Source organism: Ambystoma mexicanum, chromosome 4q (genome assembly GCF_040938575.1).
Source record: "Ambystoma mexicanum isolate Mex_15411 chromosome 4q, UKY_AmexF1_1, whole genome shotgun sequence".
Classification (NCBI taxonomy): Eukaryota; Metazoa; Chordata; class Amphibia; order Caudata; family Ambystomatidae; genus Ambystoma; species Ambystoma mexicanum.
Window position 1 is genome coordinate 629,583,290 of NC_090928.1, and position 21,252 is coordinate 629,604,541.

The window sequence follows — 21,252 nt, forward strand, 5'->3', positions numbered from 1 at the left end:
ATCAAAGCCCAAAACGAATTGCTTCACAAATGCTTCTCTTTTTTTACTTTTAGATACATTTTCGTAAATCTTCACGTTCTCCAATTACTATTGCATTTAATCTCATGCGTGGCAGTTATGCTTTTTAAGTATCTTGCATGCATAATATTTGAGAATTTTCCAGTGTCAACACGCACATGCTGCGTGCCCTGCCCGGGTTAATGATCCCACACTGCCGCCCACCGCGCCCTCAGGGAGGGGCTACCGGGCCGCGCAGGCTCAGTGGCTGAACACGGGTGTCATTCAGCGCATTGTTGTGTATGTCCGCGATGCATCCGGCATTACAGGGCCTCTTTTGCACACGCATTTCTTCGTGATGAAAACAATGGACAATGTGTATTGTGTATGTGAACCAGTCCTTGACTCTTAGGTTACACTGTACTTTCCTCTTGTATAAGCATTGGTAGCAGGCGAGCTCTTGTTAGGTAACACTGTACTGCCCTCTTGTATAAGCATTCCTAGCAGCGCAGCAACAACCAATGGAAAGCCTCGAAACACAGAAAAAGTGCCGTGAAAAAGAGTTGTCAGTGGCTACCGCCGTTCCCACAGTCTTCACGCCTTCCAGAGCTGCGAGCAGCTGTGATTTCCGATGACCGAAACCTCGAGAGTGTCTGACTGAATAACAGCCCCCCCCCGAGTACTTTCAGAAAAACAACACAGCATGTAAGTATACTTTGAATAAACTCCGCTACAATTGTAGCGTCTGGGGGGAGAGCAGCGCTCCCAGTTCGCAACGCACTGTAAACTGCAGCTCAGAAACAACATGTCTGTTTATACGCGGCGGGATGTCAGTGCCACTGCTCTCGAGGCACAAAAGCAGAGCATTGCAGCCGACCAATGACAATCTCTTGTCCTCCAGATATCTGCCCTCATCTAGACAAATGTGCTACTGTATTTCGGGTTCAATGTGTGTTCGGACTCTGAAGTTGGCAAGCAGTGAATCCCTTCCTGGTTTTATTTGTTGTGTTTCTGCTTTTCCAGTGTTAACATGTGGGAGGGGTTGCCAAAGCTCACCTCTGGCACTCATTGACTGTTCTGGCAACTTTATTACTTCAGCCATCAATCAATCAAAGTCAGCAACACGACTGGCCAGGGTCTCTGCATCCTGGGCAAGGTCATTGTTATTCATGAACCTGTTGACCCGGATTGACAGAGCAGTGCTAGTTCTCCATGTTTCCTGGATAGCAGAGTTGCAAGGTGACGATGCCGGGTGGTTGTATTGGCCATGCCCACACAGGGGCGGATCCAGTTTCAAACTTTTGGGGGGCTGCATGGCAGTATTGAAAGGTGGTAGTGAGTGGGGGGCATTAACCCCATTGTGCTTTTGAACCCCTTTCCCTTGAGCACACGAGGCTGAATAGCTATTTCATCTTCCTTTGGCCCATTAGATGCATCTTTTACCACAATTCTGAGGTTATTTTGTTTAACAAAGATGCTACTCATCGCAGGTGTGGGCCATCTACAAGTTGCGCCCAACAGTTCCGTCTTTAGCTATAATATTGGACAGTGGTCTTCACACTTTTGTATGCCAACCCCCTTGAAGAAACCTTGTTACAGGTCGGCCTCCACCTATCCTTGGTCATGGTGTTAGCTGGCACCTTACCAAGGGGTTGGCTTGGGTGACGGCACGTGAAGATGTCATCTTCACTCACTCTAATGCATACCACTTAATCTATTTAGCCTTGAAGGGAGAGCAAGCTTGGATGTCTTTGATGGGTATGCTATTGTGGTCAAAATGATCTTTGGTTTGCTAAGAGGGTTATAATGCATACCAATGAGGACAACACCACGAGAATTGAATAGCATGCTTCTGCAGCAGGAGGACTGAAGAGGGGTTAAAGCAGCTCATCGAACCAATTGTCTCAGATTACTTCATTGCAGGTGGATGGGAGGAAGCTCATGTTTCCAATTTAAAAGATCCAAAGCCTAATCAATGAAGGTAGAATTTACACATCATGGAACAGGCTCGCTCAGAACATGTCTTTTCAATTTTGCATGCTTAATTTACACTGACTTCTATTCTCCCTTATCACTCGCCTTCCCATGTTCATTGTCAACTATTTCTAAATTCTTTACACTCCCTCCTCTGTTCTTTCTGTCGCTCCTCTGCAAATTCTATAGCTATGCGTCTCTCTGGTGTGTCTGTCTCGCTCTCCTTCTTTCGCTTTCTCCTTCCCGCCCGCTCCATTTACCACTCTTCCCATATACCTCCTTTCTCTCTCTCTTCCCCTTTATCTCCCCCTCCACTCATTCCATCTATTGCTTCCGTGACACTCGCCTTGTCCTGTGCTCACTCCGAGAGCTGGGAGAATCTGATGGGGCTCGGTCAGGCCGGGGTCAAAGTTTGCCATCTTGCCTGCCCCTCGTCTTTGGTTCAGTGCCTGCCCAAAGCAGGGGCTGGCCACAAGCCCCGCCAGCTGCTCCGACCCTGGGAATAAATGTGAGTAAAAAAAAAAACATGCTCCGCCTGACTTCCTGTCCAGGGGGCCTGACTTCCTGTCCCGCCTCAGCCACTCATTGATTGGCTGGGATGGGACATGAGTGCTTTCCAGAAGGACCATGCAGCAACTGGTGGAGATTTCATAGTTAAGTTAGCACAAAGAGTAGGTATGCAGTGCAAAACAATGGTATTTTAAATGGGCCATAACTTGTAAATCACTCACAGTTTAAATGCTCTGCTAAAGTGATACGGCGGCCCACAGAATCTAGTGGGCCGCTGGGAGGGGGTTATTTGTCTTGAGAGCGCCACAGCAGGAGTTTGAGATGAAAAACGTTGCCTCCCTAGGACACCAGAAAGGCAGCCTCGTACATGGAGGCAGCACAGACCTTTTTTCGAAAACAGTATTTGTTTATATTTTGAAGGCAGGCAATGGTGCCTGTGCAGTCACTGTTACCGCAGGGCCCTGTTTCAGCCGCACAGACTGCTCAGGCCTCTGGCTGGACCTGCCAGCATCCCTGCCACCACAGGTTGGGATGAAAGCAAGAGGACAGTTATCTGCCAACAGCAGCAACACCGGTGCAAAGCCAGGGAAAAGGTCACTGCCGAAGAGAAGTGTCTTTCATGCGTGCCAACCTATACAAGAGCATTATATTGCAGTGTGTGGCGGGTCAGAAGAAGGAAGCAGACTCTTAGAGGACATTTCAAAGCTGTTTTTATTAAAGAATAAGAAAAAGGCCTAACTTTCCCTATTGCTATGGGGTGTTCACTTCCTTCCAAACTAAGGTGCTCATCAGTCATCTGTGAATATCCAAAAGAATCTGTCCACATTCCATACTAACTGACCCTACCACTTTTCTAAAAACTAAAGAGTTCTGCTGGGCTTTGCGTCTTGCAAACGTCTTCCTGGTTCTACTTTATACCTGATTTTAAATAGTGTTTTATGACTTCTTTGATCATTTTGTGTAACTCTTTCAGGATTTTATTGTACTTTTGTTTCTTCTCAAACTCAGGATTCTTTGACACTGTACTTGTTTCTTGCAAGGTCTAGTTCAGGGGAAGTCCCCACGCCCAAGTAATGAGAGAAGTCCAGAAATGTGATAGAAACACTGCTTTATTAATGGGATCTCAGAAAACAGGGATAGTAAGGGACATCTCAGGATTTCCAATGCTCTCAACTGGTTACAGGGTTGTCAACTTTTTACAGGGCGATGATGTCACAGATGACATGTTATTCTTTGAAAACAGAAGGCACGCTGGGGTTGGTTAGTGTGGCAACATATAGCGTCTGTATGGGAGCAGTGTTCTTATTGGCCACGCATTATCTGATGGCTCCACCTGCGACCACCTCCTGAATGTTGCAAGTGAAATTATGTCATGCTTGTGTGTGGCGAGTGACTGCTGCAACAAAGTGTGACTGAGCGTTAAAGGTGGGTAGGGATTGGCCAGTGGTGGCTTTCTCAGCTTTGGTGACTTGGAAGGTTACCAGCACATGAGCACAATAGCGGGTGGTGTGAAGGACCTCAGGGTGCCGCCTGTTCCAATAAGGGTACCATTCTCTGACCCCCCTGGCTGCAAGCAAGTACATTCTAGCGTTTAACTTCATACTGTACTGTATCTTTTGTCCCAATGAAATGGATGGGAATGAAAGTCTCTGCCACTACAAGTCACATGTGTAGGAACCACATTTTCGAATTATGATTTGTGAGGATTTTAGCAGGTTTTTATTATGGATGTTATTACCTCCTTTGGCCTCTGGATACTTGTTCACTCCTCTGTGTCAGGTGTAAGCTGATGAGAACCTGACATTTCTGCAACATTTGTTTCTTTGTTTTTTCGATTGTTGTGTCTCTCACCTGGGATTTGCTTATTGCCTGTGTTTTTCCAATGCTGGCTCAAGCCTGCTTTCCCATGATGACCTTGGCAACTGTGCACTTGCTGTCTGAGCTGTCTGGGCTTGGCTCTTTTCGCTGGCTCAGCAAGACTGAATCTTTCTCCCAACAGTGTTAAGGCTTCTCCCGTTCATTTAACATGGCTGCGTCCTCCATCTTGATTTACATGGCCACTCAGTTTAGTTTGAACTAGTGTCTGTGTAGCGTTGTGCAGGGATGCATGTGTGCTTCATGTCTAATGCATCTATGTGTGTGTTCAGCCATGGCGTCACTTACCTCTTCATGATTGCAACTCATTTAGTTGCCCCATCGCCTGCAGGTTCATTGCTCCTGATGATGTCATCTGGTTATGGTCGGTAGGGCTGCTTCAGTGAGTGGCATCTGTCACCATGGTTGTATAATTGTGGGGGTGGGGGTAGGCGTCAGTGTTCATATGCAACATTCATGTCTGTCATGCCGGAACGGGGATACTCGTACACTCCACCTCGCTACAAGTACACTACATAGGAGCACTTTATATAATTTTAACGAGGCTGCGTTGAAAACCTATCTATGCTGTTACTGGTCATTGTAAATTATTTGCACCCAGAGCCTATCTATGACACTAATGGACACTTTAAATCACATGCATGAAGTGGACACCTCAACCTGTCTCTGCCAGGAAAGATTACTGGCATAGATAGGTCATGGCAGCAGCTTCATTCATGCATGTGTTTTAAAGTGACCATTAACTTTACATCATATGCATGAAGCTGCTGACAAGACCCATCTATTCCAGGATGTGTGGGCTGCTTACTGGTATAGACCTATCATGGCAGCAGTTTCACGCATGTGGTTTACAGTGAGCATTAACTTTATATCGCATGCATGAATCTGTTGCCACAACCTATCTATACCTGTAATCATTACCAGCATAGATAGATTGTGACAGCAGAGTCAGGCAAGTGGTTTAAAGTTAATGGTGACTTTGAAATCAGATGCATGAAGCTACTGCCCCAACCTTATTGGCATTGATGGGTTTTGGCAGCAGCAGGTTTGGTGGCTGCTTCCTGCATGTGATTTAAAGTGACCATTAACCTTACATTAACCTTTCATCGCATGCATGAAGCTGCTGTTATGCCCTGTTTATGCCTGTGTTACTGGCATGCTTGCTGACTTACTGGCATAGATAGGTCGTGGCAGCAGCTTTATGCATGTGATTTAAAGGGACCATTAACCTTACATTAACCTTTCATCGCATGCATGAAGCTGCTGTTATGCCCTGTTTATGCCTGTGTTACTGGCATGCTTGCTGACTTACTGGCATAGATAGGTCGTGGCAGCAGCTTTATGCATGTGATTTAAAGGGACCATTAACTTTAAATCACATGCATGAAGCTGCTACCACTACATATCCATGCCAGTAGTGAGCACTTTATAATTTAAAGTGCCCATTAATTGTATGGATATGTTATGATAGCAGCTTCCTGCATGTGATTTAAAGTTAATGGTCACTGTAAATCACATGCATGAAGCTGCTGCCATGATCGGTATATGCCAGTAAGTCAGGAAGCATGGCAGTAATACAGCCAGCAGTCTCTGCAAGAGATTTACAGTGACCATCGACCAAACCATACACGCACATACATGCACTCCTACACAGACACACTCTGAGACTGATACTAACATACATACATGCATGCATGCAGAACTACAGACTCTCATTTAACTCATTTAAGACACGCACACAACCACAAAGCACACACACTTCCCTTGGGTCCACTCCTCCCCCTCTTCTGTCACGGCACACCACCAAAACGAGATGAATTCAGGCTCACAGCACCAGCGTGCCAGGCAGGATTTTGAAACTTAGTTCTCCTGAGTATTCAAGTCCTTCTGGGATGCCACAATGCCAACCTGGTTGCCAAGCAACCCTGTGAGTGGCGAGATGTGCCAGAAACGCTGGCGTGCCACTCAAAAGTTTTTTTAATTTTTTGTAGCTTCAGGTATGGCACGCAGTCAGACTGAGGCATTGCCCTTATATTTAAAAATGAAAACAACCCTGTGAGTGGCACTCCAATGTTTGCGGCACAGCTTGCCAATCAGAGTTTTAAAACATTTATAAATATATTTTTTAAACATCATGGCGGGTGCCCAGCCTTGACTGAGTGCCAGCCCTGTGGGAAGGATGAGGGGCGCACCAGGTTGGGAACACAGAGTGAACGACCTGACCCTGCCCCTCCCTGGCTCCACCCTTGCTGCAAAGGCAGAACAATATTACTTAATTTCCGTGGGTCATGTTTAATTGCAAATTGGACTCGAGACCTAGCTGTGCAAGTGGTGCATGCAGTGAATTTAGGTCCAGTATAAGATGAGACGAGCAACACAATGGGCCTCATTATAAGGTTGCCGGTCCGGTAACAATGGTACCGGTAAGTTTGCTGGTGCCGTTGTTACCGGACCGGCAAACTACGAGTTCTACTCGCGGGTGCCTTACCGCCCGCCAGGTTTAACCTGGCGGGCGTACCGGCACCCGCGAGCAGACCTCGATGGATGCACCAGCACCATTCATGAATGCTCATCTGCTCATTATTAATAATAACTCTTTTGTGTGGGCATGGGGCATGCCATTTCAACTGGCTCCCATGCAATAGCTTTGCCAATCTCTCGAGTATATATATTTCTTTAACCCCTCCACTTGGTTAAGATATTTCTTTTTTATAATGGAACACTGATGCAGAGGTTCAAACCCAGCACAGATGGCTGCTTTCTTTTTTCAAAGTATAGTGTTGAATCCTCTACACTAATGATGCTGTGGTTCTGCAGCCCATACAAGTGTACCTACCCTCAACAGCATGGTACGCCACTGTGCACCAGGATCCATTTCTAGTAGATCTGCCAAAGTCATGATTGCATCATGGATGTTGCTGTGGGAGAGCAGCAGAAGAGCACCATGTAGAAATACTCCCATTCTAAGTGGGGGCAAGTGTTGAACAGCTGCCTCAGTGGCCTTTGTACAAATCACTGCTCGCCAGCCATAACGTTTTTTAGGGATTTTAGGTGAGGGTGGAGGCAGGCATTTAACAAGAATAAATAAAAGCTCAATTAGCTAAATAGTGAACACTGTTTTTCCCTAGTATTAACACTGTGTTTACAGAAGGAACTTACTGACTTGTGCACACTTGCAGGTCGCAGGTAGTCTAGAGGCCTAGCTCATATCAAGTGCACCACACCAAGTTGTATCCCTCCCAGTCAACCAATGCTCATAGGAGATCTGCTGAACCTGGGCACTGTTATCCTGCTAGGTGTCAAGTTTGGCTTCCATTCATACCTAGATGACCATTCCTTGTTTCCTTGACGTTTGTACAACTCCCCCTCTTTGCACACTGCTAATAAGGTATGTGTTGCGTTGTCCAGTGTGAAATTATATTTTGTACAGCTGTTCATAACATTGCTCATTTTTAATTGTAGGCTAGGCTAAGTCATACCAGTTCACATTAAAAGGCACTGATTGAGATGTTTGCCGTCCGATCACAAGGCTGTTCCCCTTTCCATAGTTCATTGTTTGTTCCTTTACTATCCTTACTACCTGTATGGAAAAAGTACTAAATGCCACCAAAGACACAGACCCCACCGACAAACTGGCTCCTTCTTACTGAACAATCTTGACGGACAAATGGGATCAGTTTGTACCGTTGAGATGGAAAACTGTGAAAGATAACCCGAACCACTAAAACTGTTTCACTGCTGCGTTAGAGGCTATCAAAGAAGAAAAACGCCAGGCTGTAAAATCCTTGCTTGAAACCAAATCGGAGGTTTATAATCTCAAATGTAAAAGACCTTTCAACAACATACGCATTGCCCCTCTACAAAGCCAAAGAAAATGTTCTAAATACCCACATTTTAAATGATAAAAATAATTTTAAAAAACTTTTTGAGATCATGAGATCTCTGGAAATACCTAAGGCCTATGCAGAGCTATTTGTACCAGCCACAACAACCAAGAAATGGGAGAGAAGTTTCAAAAAGCTTTAAGCACCACAAAACCACCAGATATCACTAAATTCAACTTCCACTCATTTAACATACCAGAGATGGAAAAGGAAACTCCACCCAATCTCATGCTATGGGGATGTCATTCCCACCAACCTAATTCTGGAAAATATGCAAATCTTCTCCCCCTTTCTTACAAGATTTGTGAACTACTCTTTCCAACACACATTGGTGCCAGATGGCATCAAAGAGGTCACAGTGACACCACTTGTAAAAAAAAGAAAACAGGAAACAGTACAAAAGACATGGCTAACCTTAGACCAATCACTAACTCACATTTCTTACTAAAAATAGTGGACAAAGTCGCTTGCTCTCAGCTCCAAAAACACCTGAAAGAAGCCCATCTCTTACACCCCAAGCAATCAGGCTTTCGCCCGCATCAGAGGACAGAGAACGCTCTTATACCAACATGCTAAATATTATGGACAGGGGAAAACAGGACTACTGGTCTTGCTTGATCTCTCTGCAGCATTCAACCTCTTGGACCGTAACCTCCTACTAGCTAACCTTGCCACATCTGGTCACTGATCAGCAAATGGTACCTCTTGGATACAATCTTTCCTGAGCAACAGAAGATCCACAGTGCGATGGTGTAGCACCTTCTCCACCTCAGCCCCCATTGCCTACAGAGTCCCATAGGGAGCAACCCTGTCACCAGTGTTGTTTAATAGTTATAGTAAACCACCCTGTGACATCCTAGCCAACAAGAGTGTGACATTTACAAACTAAGCTGATGACACTCAGTTACTGTGGGGGCTCGATGGGGAATACGAGACAGATTCTAACAAATTCCAGTCAATCTACAGCACCATCAAGGAATGGATGTCGGACAACTGGATTTGCCTCAACAACAAGAAGACCGAGCTACTGATATTTGGTTCACATCAATCCAGGTCTAAGCTGTCACCCGATTACACCACCTTTTCAATTGAGGAGTGCAATATTTCAGTTCTCGGTAAAGTAAAAACACTAGAAGTAATCCTAGAAACATCATTGTGCGCAGAAGCAAACGTCAACTACATAAAAAAAACCTGCTACCACCTAAAATTACTAAGACAAATTCGACCATTCCTCTCAGAAACAAACTGTATCTCTCTTGCTCGAGCCACAATCCTCCCAAGAACAGATTATCGCAATGCCTTAATGGGAGATGCAGAAAAAAACAGCATCCAAAAACTCCAAGTGCTTCAAAACAATGTAATCCACACAGCAAAAAACCTCCCACGCAACTCCCATGGTTCTGAACTACGAAGGGAACTACACTGGTTACCTGTGAAATCCTGCATGAAGGTCAAATTACTCACTGTGGTACATAAATGCCTGTAAGGCGCTGCACCTAATAACCAAATAGGAACCCAGTGGAACTCTGAGGTCCTCAGGGACGAAGCTACCTGTATGTAAAAAAGCATGACGTACCTTGTGCAACAGATCGTTTGTAACTACAGCCCCAAAAGGCATGGAACACCTTGCCCTGGACTTTACGAAAGGAGGTCAACTTCCTGCGCTTTCATAAACATCGAAAGACCTTCATGTTTACATAAATTCAAGTCACCTACATCATCCCTGAATGTGTCCGAGGCTTCATGTTCCGTCCTTTGTCTAATTGTGCGCCCCGATGCCTGCGGGTTTTGACGCAATATAAATAAAATAAATACATTTACAATACCAGTGCTATAGTTATGAAGCCATAGGAAGTGTACATGGGATTAAACACAGAATGGCATGTCACTGAGCATTGATACCATCACATTCCTTATTTATTTGTGGTGTTCGTATTCGGACATGGCTTTTCCATTTCCTAAAAGAGCCTTCCTGCAATGAACCCTCTTGTTTTACGTTTTTCTGTTTTATTTTGTATTCTGCCAATCTGCTCGCAAACAATAGTGCACATTTCAAAGCCGTGCTTGAGCACTGTGTACGTTCATGTGTGTGTTTATATATATATATAGGCTTAGGCACATACATGGCCGTCGCTACGGACGCAGCATGATCCTGGCCATGACATTGAGTACCTACCCTGCAGTGCAGTAGATATTGTGACATGTTGGATGTGGCGAAAACCTTGTTCGTGGCATGTTGCCTTGCATCTAGCGCCACTTCGTGAAGAGGTGCAGTTAGTTCTCCTTTTGGGCATACCAGTAATGGGGCGTCAAAAGAATACATTTTTGGGAGTAGGCTCGCCAAGATGCAGGATATCATGTTTCATCCGTTATTACAAAGGTCGATGACAAGGACTGTATTGTAAATAAACATTAACATTCTGCACCATGGGGCTATTAAATGTATCATATACCTTTTTAAAAATTGAGGAATTCAGGCAAGCATAATTTACTCCAAATTCACAAAGGGCTTGCGCTGATTCACACGTTATGTAAGATCCCTTGCTTTGTCTACTCATGCACTAATACAGTCTTTTAATAATCCCACCACCCCCACTGGTCTTTCCAACAGACCACTAAAAAGAAATCATGCTGAGCATCACAAGCGGATGTAATTGTGACCATTTATATAACACTTAGCACATAATGGGCCTCATTACAAGTTTGCTGGTAAAAAAAGAAATTTACCGGCATGCCGGTACTACCGTTTCCATGTAGCACTGTTGCTGGAATCAATGGTCAGCCTGCACATGTATTCCGGGTTGCCGGAAACAGTAGCACCGGCAGTAGCACCGGCATGCCTGTAACGGCCCCAAAAGCCCAGATACCAGCATAGATGATGCCGCAGATACCGACTCCGGCACCTACGCCGCTGTAATTACTGGTACCGGTATTACCGGAACCGGAAGCAACGTCATCGCACCAGAACGGGAAATGCACCGGCGGACATCTTTAAAACACAATCCCTTGCAATCCTCATTCTACAGGAGTCTAACTGGAAAACCAAGTAGATACAGACAAAGAAGAACATGTCAGCTAGGCAAGGCGCTGTCCGTCGCCGCAAACCCCGTTTCAGCTAGCAGGAGCTCAACATGTTGGCAGACACACTTGTGGAGCATGCTGATGTGGTGTTCTCGGCTGATCTGCAGTGGCCAGCACAACTTAGAAAAAAGGCCATTTGGGAGGAAGTGGCCTGCAAAGTCTTGGCAGTGGGGACAACGCCCTGGATCATCCGAGATTGTCGTAAGAGGTGGTACGATCTACGTCTCCGTGTCTGCAACCTCCTCGCTGCAAAGCGCAGCCAGTGGCTGGCCACAGGAGGTGGTGCGCCATCCCCCATCAAACTGCAGGCGTGGGGGGAGACCTGCAGCACTGTACTCCACATGGAGAGCATAGAGGGAGTATGAGATGCAGAGACGGGAGCAGCAAAATCCGATGTTGATGGTGAGTGTCCCTTACCATAATCCCAAAGTCACAGCACACACCTTGTATCCCCAATGCCAATGGTAAATGTCGTTAAGATGTGTTCTAATGGTTATTCGTAGATTGTCCAAAATGCAGAGAGTTAAATTCACCTAGGTGTGTTTGTTCAGCATCAGTTGCCCTGGGGAGCCAAAAGTATCTCCTGGTAACTGTTGGTGTCAAGCTAACCAGGCTCACTTAGGCTACAAGCAGCAGCCAAATAACTCCCATCGCCCCTCAATTTAGAACCCTGCCTGGTATTCAGTATTTTCATCACCCGGTGTCACCACAACCTGCATTCCAGCATTCTCGTCTTTACATATCACCACAACCAGGTTTTCAGAATTCAGCTTTTATGTCCTTCCGAGATCTCTGGCATGCTTCACACCCTTATATCCAGGTCCAGTAGTAAATAATTCCACCTGCAAAGTTCCTGTCTTATTCCAAATGGCGGTATCCCTGCTTCTTCAGAAAGCGGTGAGGAACACCTACATTTCTTTCCAGTTTGCTGTGGATTCTATACTGATGGTTATCTTGACTAGGTTCACCCAGCATCTGTTATAGGGATTCAAGCAGGGTACAACATTTTCACTCTTTACTAGCCTATGGCTAGTGAAATTTGATTCTTGGCAAGTAATGAATGGTGTGCAGTATGTATGTATGTATGGACTTGAGGTGGCAAGTGGCTTTCTATGGCTAGCTAGTAGTTTGCAACTCTTTTGTTCCTGCTAAAAGGATTTCGTTAATTGTGTCAGCTCTTGGGATTGATTGGACCTGTTAAGGTGTTTTCTCAAGGTTTTGGGCTGGTGTTTTAGTTTCGTTTCTCCTAGTGGGTTTTTGAATCTGAAATGAGATTCTCTTCATTGGTTAATTATCTCATTCATCTCACCTAATGTTTCCTCTGATTCATAGATGCTGCATGATTTTGCCCCATCTTGGACCACATAATTCCTGACAAATAATGAGCTAAAATTGTCCATTTTATAGTATAACTTCTGTAACAATTGGGCAAAAAGCCACAGAGTTTACATTCTGTTTTGTAGGGCAACACATGAGGAAATTGAATAGATGGGTAGTCGCCAACAGTGGAGAGGAGCATTTTCCAATACATTTCCATGATGTCTTTTCCCACAAAAATTGACATTGTTCTACCAGTGTTAAAAATATCATCCTAGCTTGCCCAACTTGGGCAATGCTAGTTGCACTAATATATGACAGTTTTTCCATATGAGAACATACTAACATACTAACGATTGCTTTGCCCATAACGCCAGTAATGATATTATAAGAAAACATGTCCATGCTGGCTCTGCCAATGTATTCCAGTTTTTCCATGTGAGAATATACTAACGATAGCTTTGCCCATAACGCCAGTAATGATATTATAAGAAAACATGTCCATGCTGGCTCTGCCAATGTTTGCCAGGAAGTACCCTCATGTAAGTCAATACTCTTGTTGGCTCTGAGCAGAATGCCAGTAAATAAATGCAATGCCACTGTATGGCAACATGTCCAAATTGTCTGCACCAATGTAGGCCATTATGGCCATGTGAGAACACTCATGTTGGCTTTGCCCATAATGTAAGTAAAAAGTGCCATGGCATGAAAACATGACCATGCTGGATGTGCAGACATAGGCCAAAATCCTCATGTACGAACACTCATGTTTTTTTTGGCCATAATCTCATTCAGATATTGTGAATACACTGTGAAAACATGTCCATGCTGTTGTGTAACATCCTATGCCCCATGACCCCGCCTCCCTCTTCTGTTCACTTGTCTTCACATCAAACTCACACTTACTACCCACACCTCCCCCCTCCCACACAGACTCAATCATCTTATTCGAGCATTCATGCACACATGCGCATATATATATATATATATATATATATATATATATATTCGTTTTTTCAGGGGAAAACGTTAGTTGAATTGCAGTTAAGGTGACTAATCTTAATGCAACAAAACCCTTGAAATTCTCATTGATGTCCCCTATAATGCCATATCCCCCATAATGCCATTTTGTATGGCGTTGTGGATCCCTTCTCTTTTAATATGTGTGTGCTTATGGGCTTTCCAATCAGAAGTCTCAGAGTGTATTTTAAAACACTAACTGGCCACTAATCATGGCCTTTGGCCATGGCCTCCGGTCATGACCTTCAGCTGTGCCCACTGTATATTTTATTCAAACTTTATTTTTTAAGGTTTACATCTCATACAGGTGCAATCTCCTACCACAACATTCAGCAGAGCCAAGTGATTGACGGGTACAACCCGCTGAGCGGTACACACATCCCTCCCATCAACATATAAGGATGTACAGCCGTTCTCACAGCCTTGGCCGACTATATGCACGCTCCAGTGTTCAGTCGCACAGCCCAGTTTCCCTTAGTTTTTGATGAATGCAAGGAACCCATGATTCCCTGCAGCTAGGCCTATGAGTCCCGCCCACCCTGCTGTTGAACACTAAGAAACAACGTAAAGGGCATCCAAATGTCACTTGGTATATTCACCACTGGCAAGCTTCACACACTTGTTTCAGAGTCCGGGCACTAAGTAATTCCTCCAACCAAGTTGCCACCTTATGCAACATGGCAGACTCCCTGTTCCTGCCAGAAGCAGGGAGGGACATGTCTTAGTGTTCCCGGGCTGCTTTGGATTGTACTCTGACTGCAGCTTTAAGTGGCCTCACCCAGACCCTTTTCTAGTGCTTGAAGGGTTTCAGTAATTGTGTCCGTCTTTGGGATTGGTTTGGCCCGTGAAGGTGAATTTTGTGGTTTGTGCTGGTCTTTTAGTTTGGTTTCTTCGATTTGATTTTTGAATCCATGACATTGAGCCTCTCCGCATTGGTTAATTATTTCATTCATCTCAACTGGTCTTTACACTGCTTCCTGGGCACTAGCCGATGTCAGAGTCATCTTGGATTCTTTACACTTGGCTGTGTTTTGCATCCTGTAATGACTGACACACAGACTTCTCCAGGGTCCACTCCTGACTGCATTGTTCGCGGTTTGCCTGCTCTCCTCTCATAACAACTTGGGAACTGTTCATGACGGAATCCTTGCACTCTGTTTCATGTAGTCGCAAGTCCAGTGCAGTTGCTGAAAATTCTCTGTTTGACATCGGCACTGATGGAGCCGTATCTGCAGTGCACTATACAGGACACTCTCATAGGAGATTTGTGGTTTTACACACATGGATGGAATAGTATATTGCCTTGGTGAGGGTGGCGAGCCTGCGGAATCCCACTCCTCCCCTCCTCTAGGAAGCACATTGGGTAGCGGCCGGGCCAACCCAGTCCTTGGCTGCTGGCTTCCCTCGCTTCGTGACCTGGGGATTTTGGTCAACACGCCACAGTGTGCACTTCTATCCCACACCCTTCCTTTACAGTGCCCGTTCAGACCACAATTAAAGTATTCATTTTGGGGCAGAATGACTTGGTACTTTATAATGCATTTTGTAGAAGAATATTTAATCACTGTTTAGCAAAAAAGCCAGAACCTAAGATTTTTTTCTTATTGCTGGGTGTGTAACTCTAATATTAACACCTACGCTAACATCCTCCAGCCTCCTAATGTGAGACTGGACTTTTTTCCCCAAGGTTGCTTGTTGATCCCTCTCTGGCAAATTTTCCAACCTCCCTCTCCCTAGTTGTTCGCTTTCCGCTCCCTGGTCTTGATCCCTTGTGATCGGCTTCCCTCACTGCGTCCTTCCCTCCATAACTTGTAAAGTGCTCTGTTGCTTCCCAACACTAGGTCTGTGCTCAGTAAATACCATAATAATAATAATAATATGATTGTTCTTTCTGAGGCGATTCTCCTATTTTTTCGGAATCTAGTTTGCAGATAATACATTCACAATGATAACATCATTCCAATGATTTATACATTTTCAATCCACTGCTGCTACAGTAATAAAAGCCAGGTATGTAATATATACCGATTGCTGAATCTTTACCCTGTTGATTGCACTTATTCTATTTTAGCTCTGATTGTCTATTGATACATAAGAAATTTTTCTTTGTAAATAAACGGTCAATTTTTCCATTGAATAAGGATGTTTTCCACTGTCAATTCGTAGCCATAGCCAACACGTGTTTCGACCACTGGTCCTTGTCAAGGCTCTCAAATGGCACAAGTTATATACATACTATTGCATACACCACAGTGATATTAATAGATGTTACATACCATAATTGCATCATTAGGTTTTCTGAAGGAAAGGGAGCACATCAATAGGAGCAAAAAATATAATATTGATTATGCGACATGTTTTGTTGAGTTAAAAAATAGAATGTGCAGTTGATAATAAAACACATATCTTCTCATTTGTATACTATCCAAACTTCATTATGTTGACAGTGTGCTCATACTATGCATTCTCTGTGATTAAGGCCTCCATCACCATACACCTTGTGAAAAACCCTTTTAACCATTCCATCATTGCTCAGAAAATGTATACATCCACTGTATCCCATATCAAGATAAGCAGAGCTGTGCATCTGCAATCACCATTGTCTCACAATGAAAAACTCATCTAGTCATAAAAGTATAATTACGATAGAATTCCTTATAGAGGATGTACATCATTTCATAGTACACATTGAAGTGCCACACATAGTGATTTTCATAATGTATTATTAACGTTTAATTCTGAAACTAAATACTGCATGCTTTATAATGTGACTCACCGATGCAGATCTCCCTTCTTTTCTGTAGGGATGTTCTGTTGACTAGTTCAATTTTTGTTTTGTTTTATCTGAAACATTATAGTATAGTACAAAGATATTAGTGGTTAGGATGCTTTAGCCATCTCAAAGATCGATTTGTAAGGTTAATGTGAACTCACCCCTATATTTTCTTACATGGCCACCAATATTACATGTTTAAATTGTCTTTAAATCCAATTTCAATAGATAAGTTGCCTCGGATCCAATTCCGTGTGTCCTGTCCTTTCTAAAATAAAAGATCTGTTTTCAGGCCCATGAGGTAAGGTCCCTTTGCAGTGTTGATCATATAATATATTTTGACTGCATGCTATGTTGTCTCAGAAAAACGTAAGTACTTACATATTGGGATAGATCCCTCCACTTTCTCTTTCAAAAATGCTGGGTCCTGTTCGCAATCACCTGCGAGTCTGACAGCCATCGGCACGTGGGAGCATCGGCCATTTATTATATTTATTTTTGCTGCAGGCATGCATTGCACTCTACGTCATCACGTCCTGCTTGGTGCATTTGTTTCCTTGGTAACGCAAACAGTTTATTTTATTGATATCTGACGGCTTTGATGCATTGAGCATCTAACTAGAGATACAATTCACAATAACTACATGCCAGATATGGGAATCATCAAGAACTATAATTGGTGCTTATGTAACAAGTAATTGAAATTGAAATAATTTTGATGATGTCGTAAATTGTGTTAGGTATAGTGGTGATTATGTAAAATTGTCATTGAATTTGAAATAAACTTAATATTGGTGTTGTGGACTGTGTGAAGTATTCTTTCAGTTCTAGAATAATACATATTCTATGGCCAACTTATTCGGCTTGTGTCAATATCCTGTCTGGTCTAGGTATTTGTACCCAATTAGTTTGTTTATGATGTTGCCCGTGCTCATGATATTGCTGAATTAATGCTTTTGAGTGTTCTGATGTGTTGTATGGAATCAATTAAGAGTCCATGCTATATAGTTCATGCTATTACACCCTGTATCCCTCTATTAATTTCTTTTGGATTTCTATTGGAGTCCAAATGCACAGCTCTGTTTGTACAGTTAAATGATTGAACAAACTTAGTCTCTCTTAAATTGTACGGCCCATTAATCAATGGTTTTTGCTCTAAAAGAACACATTCATCTCATGGTCCTGATAAAGGCCAACAGTGGTATATCTCAATCTACATATCATTCTAGATTCCATTTGTCTCAACAGGTGTTTTTGATCACCTCTGCGACTACCAGATGTCCCTTTTTGCGGGCCTATGAATCTAATATCCATTTTGTCAATTTCTTGGTGCAATTCTTGCTAGTGGTAGCCTCTTGGCGTGATTGCCCAAGCTAGATAAATGTTCTCTAACACGGATGCATAGTTCACGTATGGTGCTACCAACGTATACTCTTCTACAGACGCAAATAATTGTGTATACACCATATCTGCTTCGCAATTCATATTCAGCGCCTATGAATCTAATATCCATTTTGTCACTTTCTTAGTGCAATGCTTGCTAGTGGTAGCCCCTTGGCGTGATTGCCCAAGCTAGATAAATGTTCTCTAACACGGATGCGTAGTTCACGTATTGTGCTACCAACGTATACTCTTCTACAGACGCAAATGATTGTGTATACACCATATCTGCTTCGGCAATTCATAAAGTCATGTAGTTTTGGTTTTCAAACCATCATGGCATTTGAAAGTGTCATTTTCTGAGTGAACAAATCTACACATGCTGCAAGTGCCACACCCTGTTTCAGTGGTTGCAATCCATCATATCCAAACCTGCTGTCTAGTAGAGCTTTTAAGAACGAAGGACTCACTATATTCTTCATGGTAGGAGCTTGTTCATTTATGAACATTGGTTTGGTACTAAATATAGTTGTTTAAATTGGGATCCGTTTTCAATATATGCCAATGTTTGTAGATGCATTTATATAGACCATTGGAGTTACTGGAGTAGCTGGTGATAAACCTGACCTTTGGATTTCGGGGTGTCAGTATCTTTTTCTCATTGGATTCATCATTGTCTTCCTATCAATTCCTTTAATTTTATTTTCTGCCTGTATGACACATTCTTTTGAATATCTTTTTTTCACAGAATCTCTTGTTTAAGAGGTCACATTCTTGTTCGTAGGTAAAATCCTCACTATAATTTCTTCGAGCTCTGTTAAATTCTTCAGCATGTATATTTTTAACAGTACTTTTCCTGTGGCATCTAGTTGTATGCTAGATTGAGTTCACTTCCGTGGGTTTCCTCTTAGTTCTGGTCTGAATTTTGTCATTTTCTACATAAATATGTAGATCTAGAAAATCTACTGCAGATTTGTTAATATTACCAGTCAATTCCAACCTAAATTTGTTAAGTTTCAAATAGGTAATGATGGCTTGGAACCAATCTTGGGTTCCACTCCAAATGATGAGAATATCGTCTATGTGCCTTTTCCACAAGATGATATATGAAGCAAAGTCAGGGTTATTCTATGTGTGCTTTTGTTCATATTGTCCCATGAACAAATTAGCAAGCGATGGGGCATATTTGGCTCCCATCGCCACTCCTTTAGTCTGCAAATAAAATTCTCCATTAAAAATTAATATGTTTTTTTTTAGTGTGAAGTTCAGAAATTCTTTAACCATCTGATAATTTTTTTAAGGTCCATACTTGAATGAGCCACGTTATTGGTGGAAAGTATTGATCCTCTCTCTTTGCACATCATCGTCACTGAGGTTTCACCAGATCACACAGCTGCTCAAATATGCCCTTATTTAAGAAGATACACATTGATAGCAACATTATTCTGTTATTTGTTACAGCATCGAATAATGGCTGCACATGACCCGGGGAAGATGTTCCTAATCCTGCTGTCACTTGCGGTGTACATTGTTACGGTGGCATTGAATGCGGGAGCTGGATCGGGCGCATACAAAGGTAAGACACCATCATAACAGAAAATATTCATACACTTTCGTTAACTCGGGGGAGGAGGGCCTATCATCTCCCTCCCTCCATGCCCCGCCAAAAGCTGCCTGAGATCAGAACAGGTGCCCTGGTCTCGGCACCTATCACCCCTGCAAAACCAGGTGTGATGGGTACTTCTCACTATCACCCTGCCCATCTAGTATAACTTTCCTACATAGCTGCACTAGGAGCTCACTGATGAAATTCAAAGTTAACCCTAACCTCTTCTACACCCTGCTGCAAACCCCGGTAGAAAGATGAGTGTGTTCTGATGAGCATCACAATGCAGAGAATGGGCTGGAGAAAGATGGAGGGGCACTCGGGAAAAAAAAGTCTTGCTGGAGTGCTGCTCTGTTCTGCAGATCCAATGGCCGGCACATGACTCACCCAGGTCGTGCTGCTTCAATGAGCAGACTGCTTTCAGAAGACTCGGCATGCAAGAGCTGCCTAGTCTTCTTAAAGCAGTCTGCTCATGACATTGCAAGCACGCAAGTCACCCGTTTTTCAACACTTTCAGAAAAATCAGCACTGCAGGTAGAAACTGCCAAATCCTCACATACTGTCTTGCAGCTGTCCAAACTTATATATATGTCCTGCAAGTTGTAGACATATCTTTATTAGGGCGAATATTGAGACCCATCAAAACAGAAGAGTCCATTATTCACTTAAAATAGTTCCATGTCATAATGTCCCCTCAAAAATATTTGCCATGCTAAAAAAATCACAGAAAAATGGCCGTTTATTGTGGGGACATTATGACATGGAACATGCAGGAGACACCCCCGCAACACCCAAACCATTTTTTATTTTTCATGGGGAGAGGGGGACACCTCCACAACCCCCACTGCCCCTGTCCACATATATATGGTCACCTTTATAATGTCACCACAACCTTTTCCCAGCGACATTATATACAGCGATCATATATATAGGGATATTATTACCTGATACTCTTAAAATGGCTTCGTACTGAATCACTATGAGACATGCTTAACATTTAAAATTGTGGACATTATGATGTTCCCATAATGCTCTTTGCTTTTATGCAAATCGCTAGGATTGGGTTCTATGAAGAGAAAATGTGTTGGGCAACCTGGCCTCGGGCCACCCCTCTTGTCCCCGCCTCCCTTCCCACAACTCTGCCCCTCCAAAGAGGTGACCGTTCCCCAATACATTTTTCCATTTCCAGCACTGGAGCATTAGCCTAATGCAAAATACAAACCAGGTCCAGAGTGAGCAGCTACACACTGCCTCTGCGATGAGGGCTGGACTGGAAGCTTCATTATCACCGTAGATGCCAACAAACTCTGACAAGCATCACTGTAATGTCAGGGTCACCAACCTCTGTGCTGTGTTGAATATGCTTATTTCTGCTGGCAAGCATCAAGTTATTCGGCGTGCACACTGAGCAACAAATACCATGAACATACATGTTGCATAAATGTGCTGTGCGGACTGTCTAACTGCCCAATGTGAAAGCTCAGCAGTGCTCGGTTGGAAAAAGCCAGACACAGGTTCCTCCACCTGTCACTGCTGGGAGATGGTGAATGGGCTGGCAGCAGTAGCATGGGAGTGCGACACATGCTGATGAGGCCCTGGCTCCAGTGTCTGCCAGATCTGTGTGCCAAACGGTGGCAGACCCATGTGGGGAGGGGGCACCCCCTGGACTCTCCCCCTTATGTACAGTGCTAACCCCTCAGCCTCTCGCTGGTGCCCTATTATCTGGGCCCTATCGCCCGGCACCAAAAGCTGCCTCTGTTCCTTGTGCCAAATGCTTATTACAGTACTGGTGGACACATGGTTTTAAATGTCCAGTGGTCGATCTGCACCAATCA

General features: G+C 43.7%; 1 protein-coding gene across 1 annotated transcript in view; it reads left to right on the plus strand.

The window, feature by feature from the left end:
• The first annotated feature begins 282 nt into the window (after positions 1 to 282).
• The window catches only part of LOC138467883 (uncharacterized), a 232,962-nt gene continuing 211,992 nt past the window's right edge, over positions 283 to 21,252 (plus strand). The window contains exons 1-2 of the mRNA XM_069608181.1: positions 283 to 702; positions 19,273 to 19,387. Of these exons, the coding sequence (XP_069464282.1) occupies positions 19,282 to 19,387 (106 nt within the window). The 5' untranslated portion in view covers positions 283 to 702; positions 19,273 to 19,281. The remainder of the gene's footprint in view (positions 703 to 19,272; positions 19,388 to 21,252) is intronic.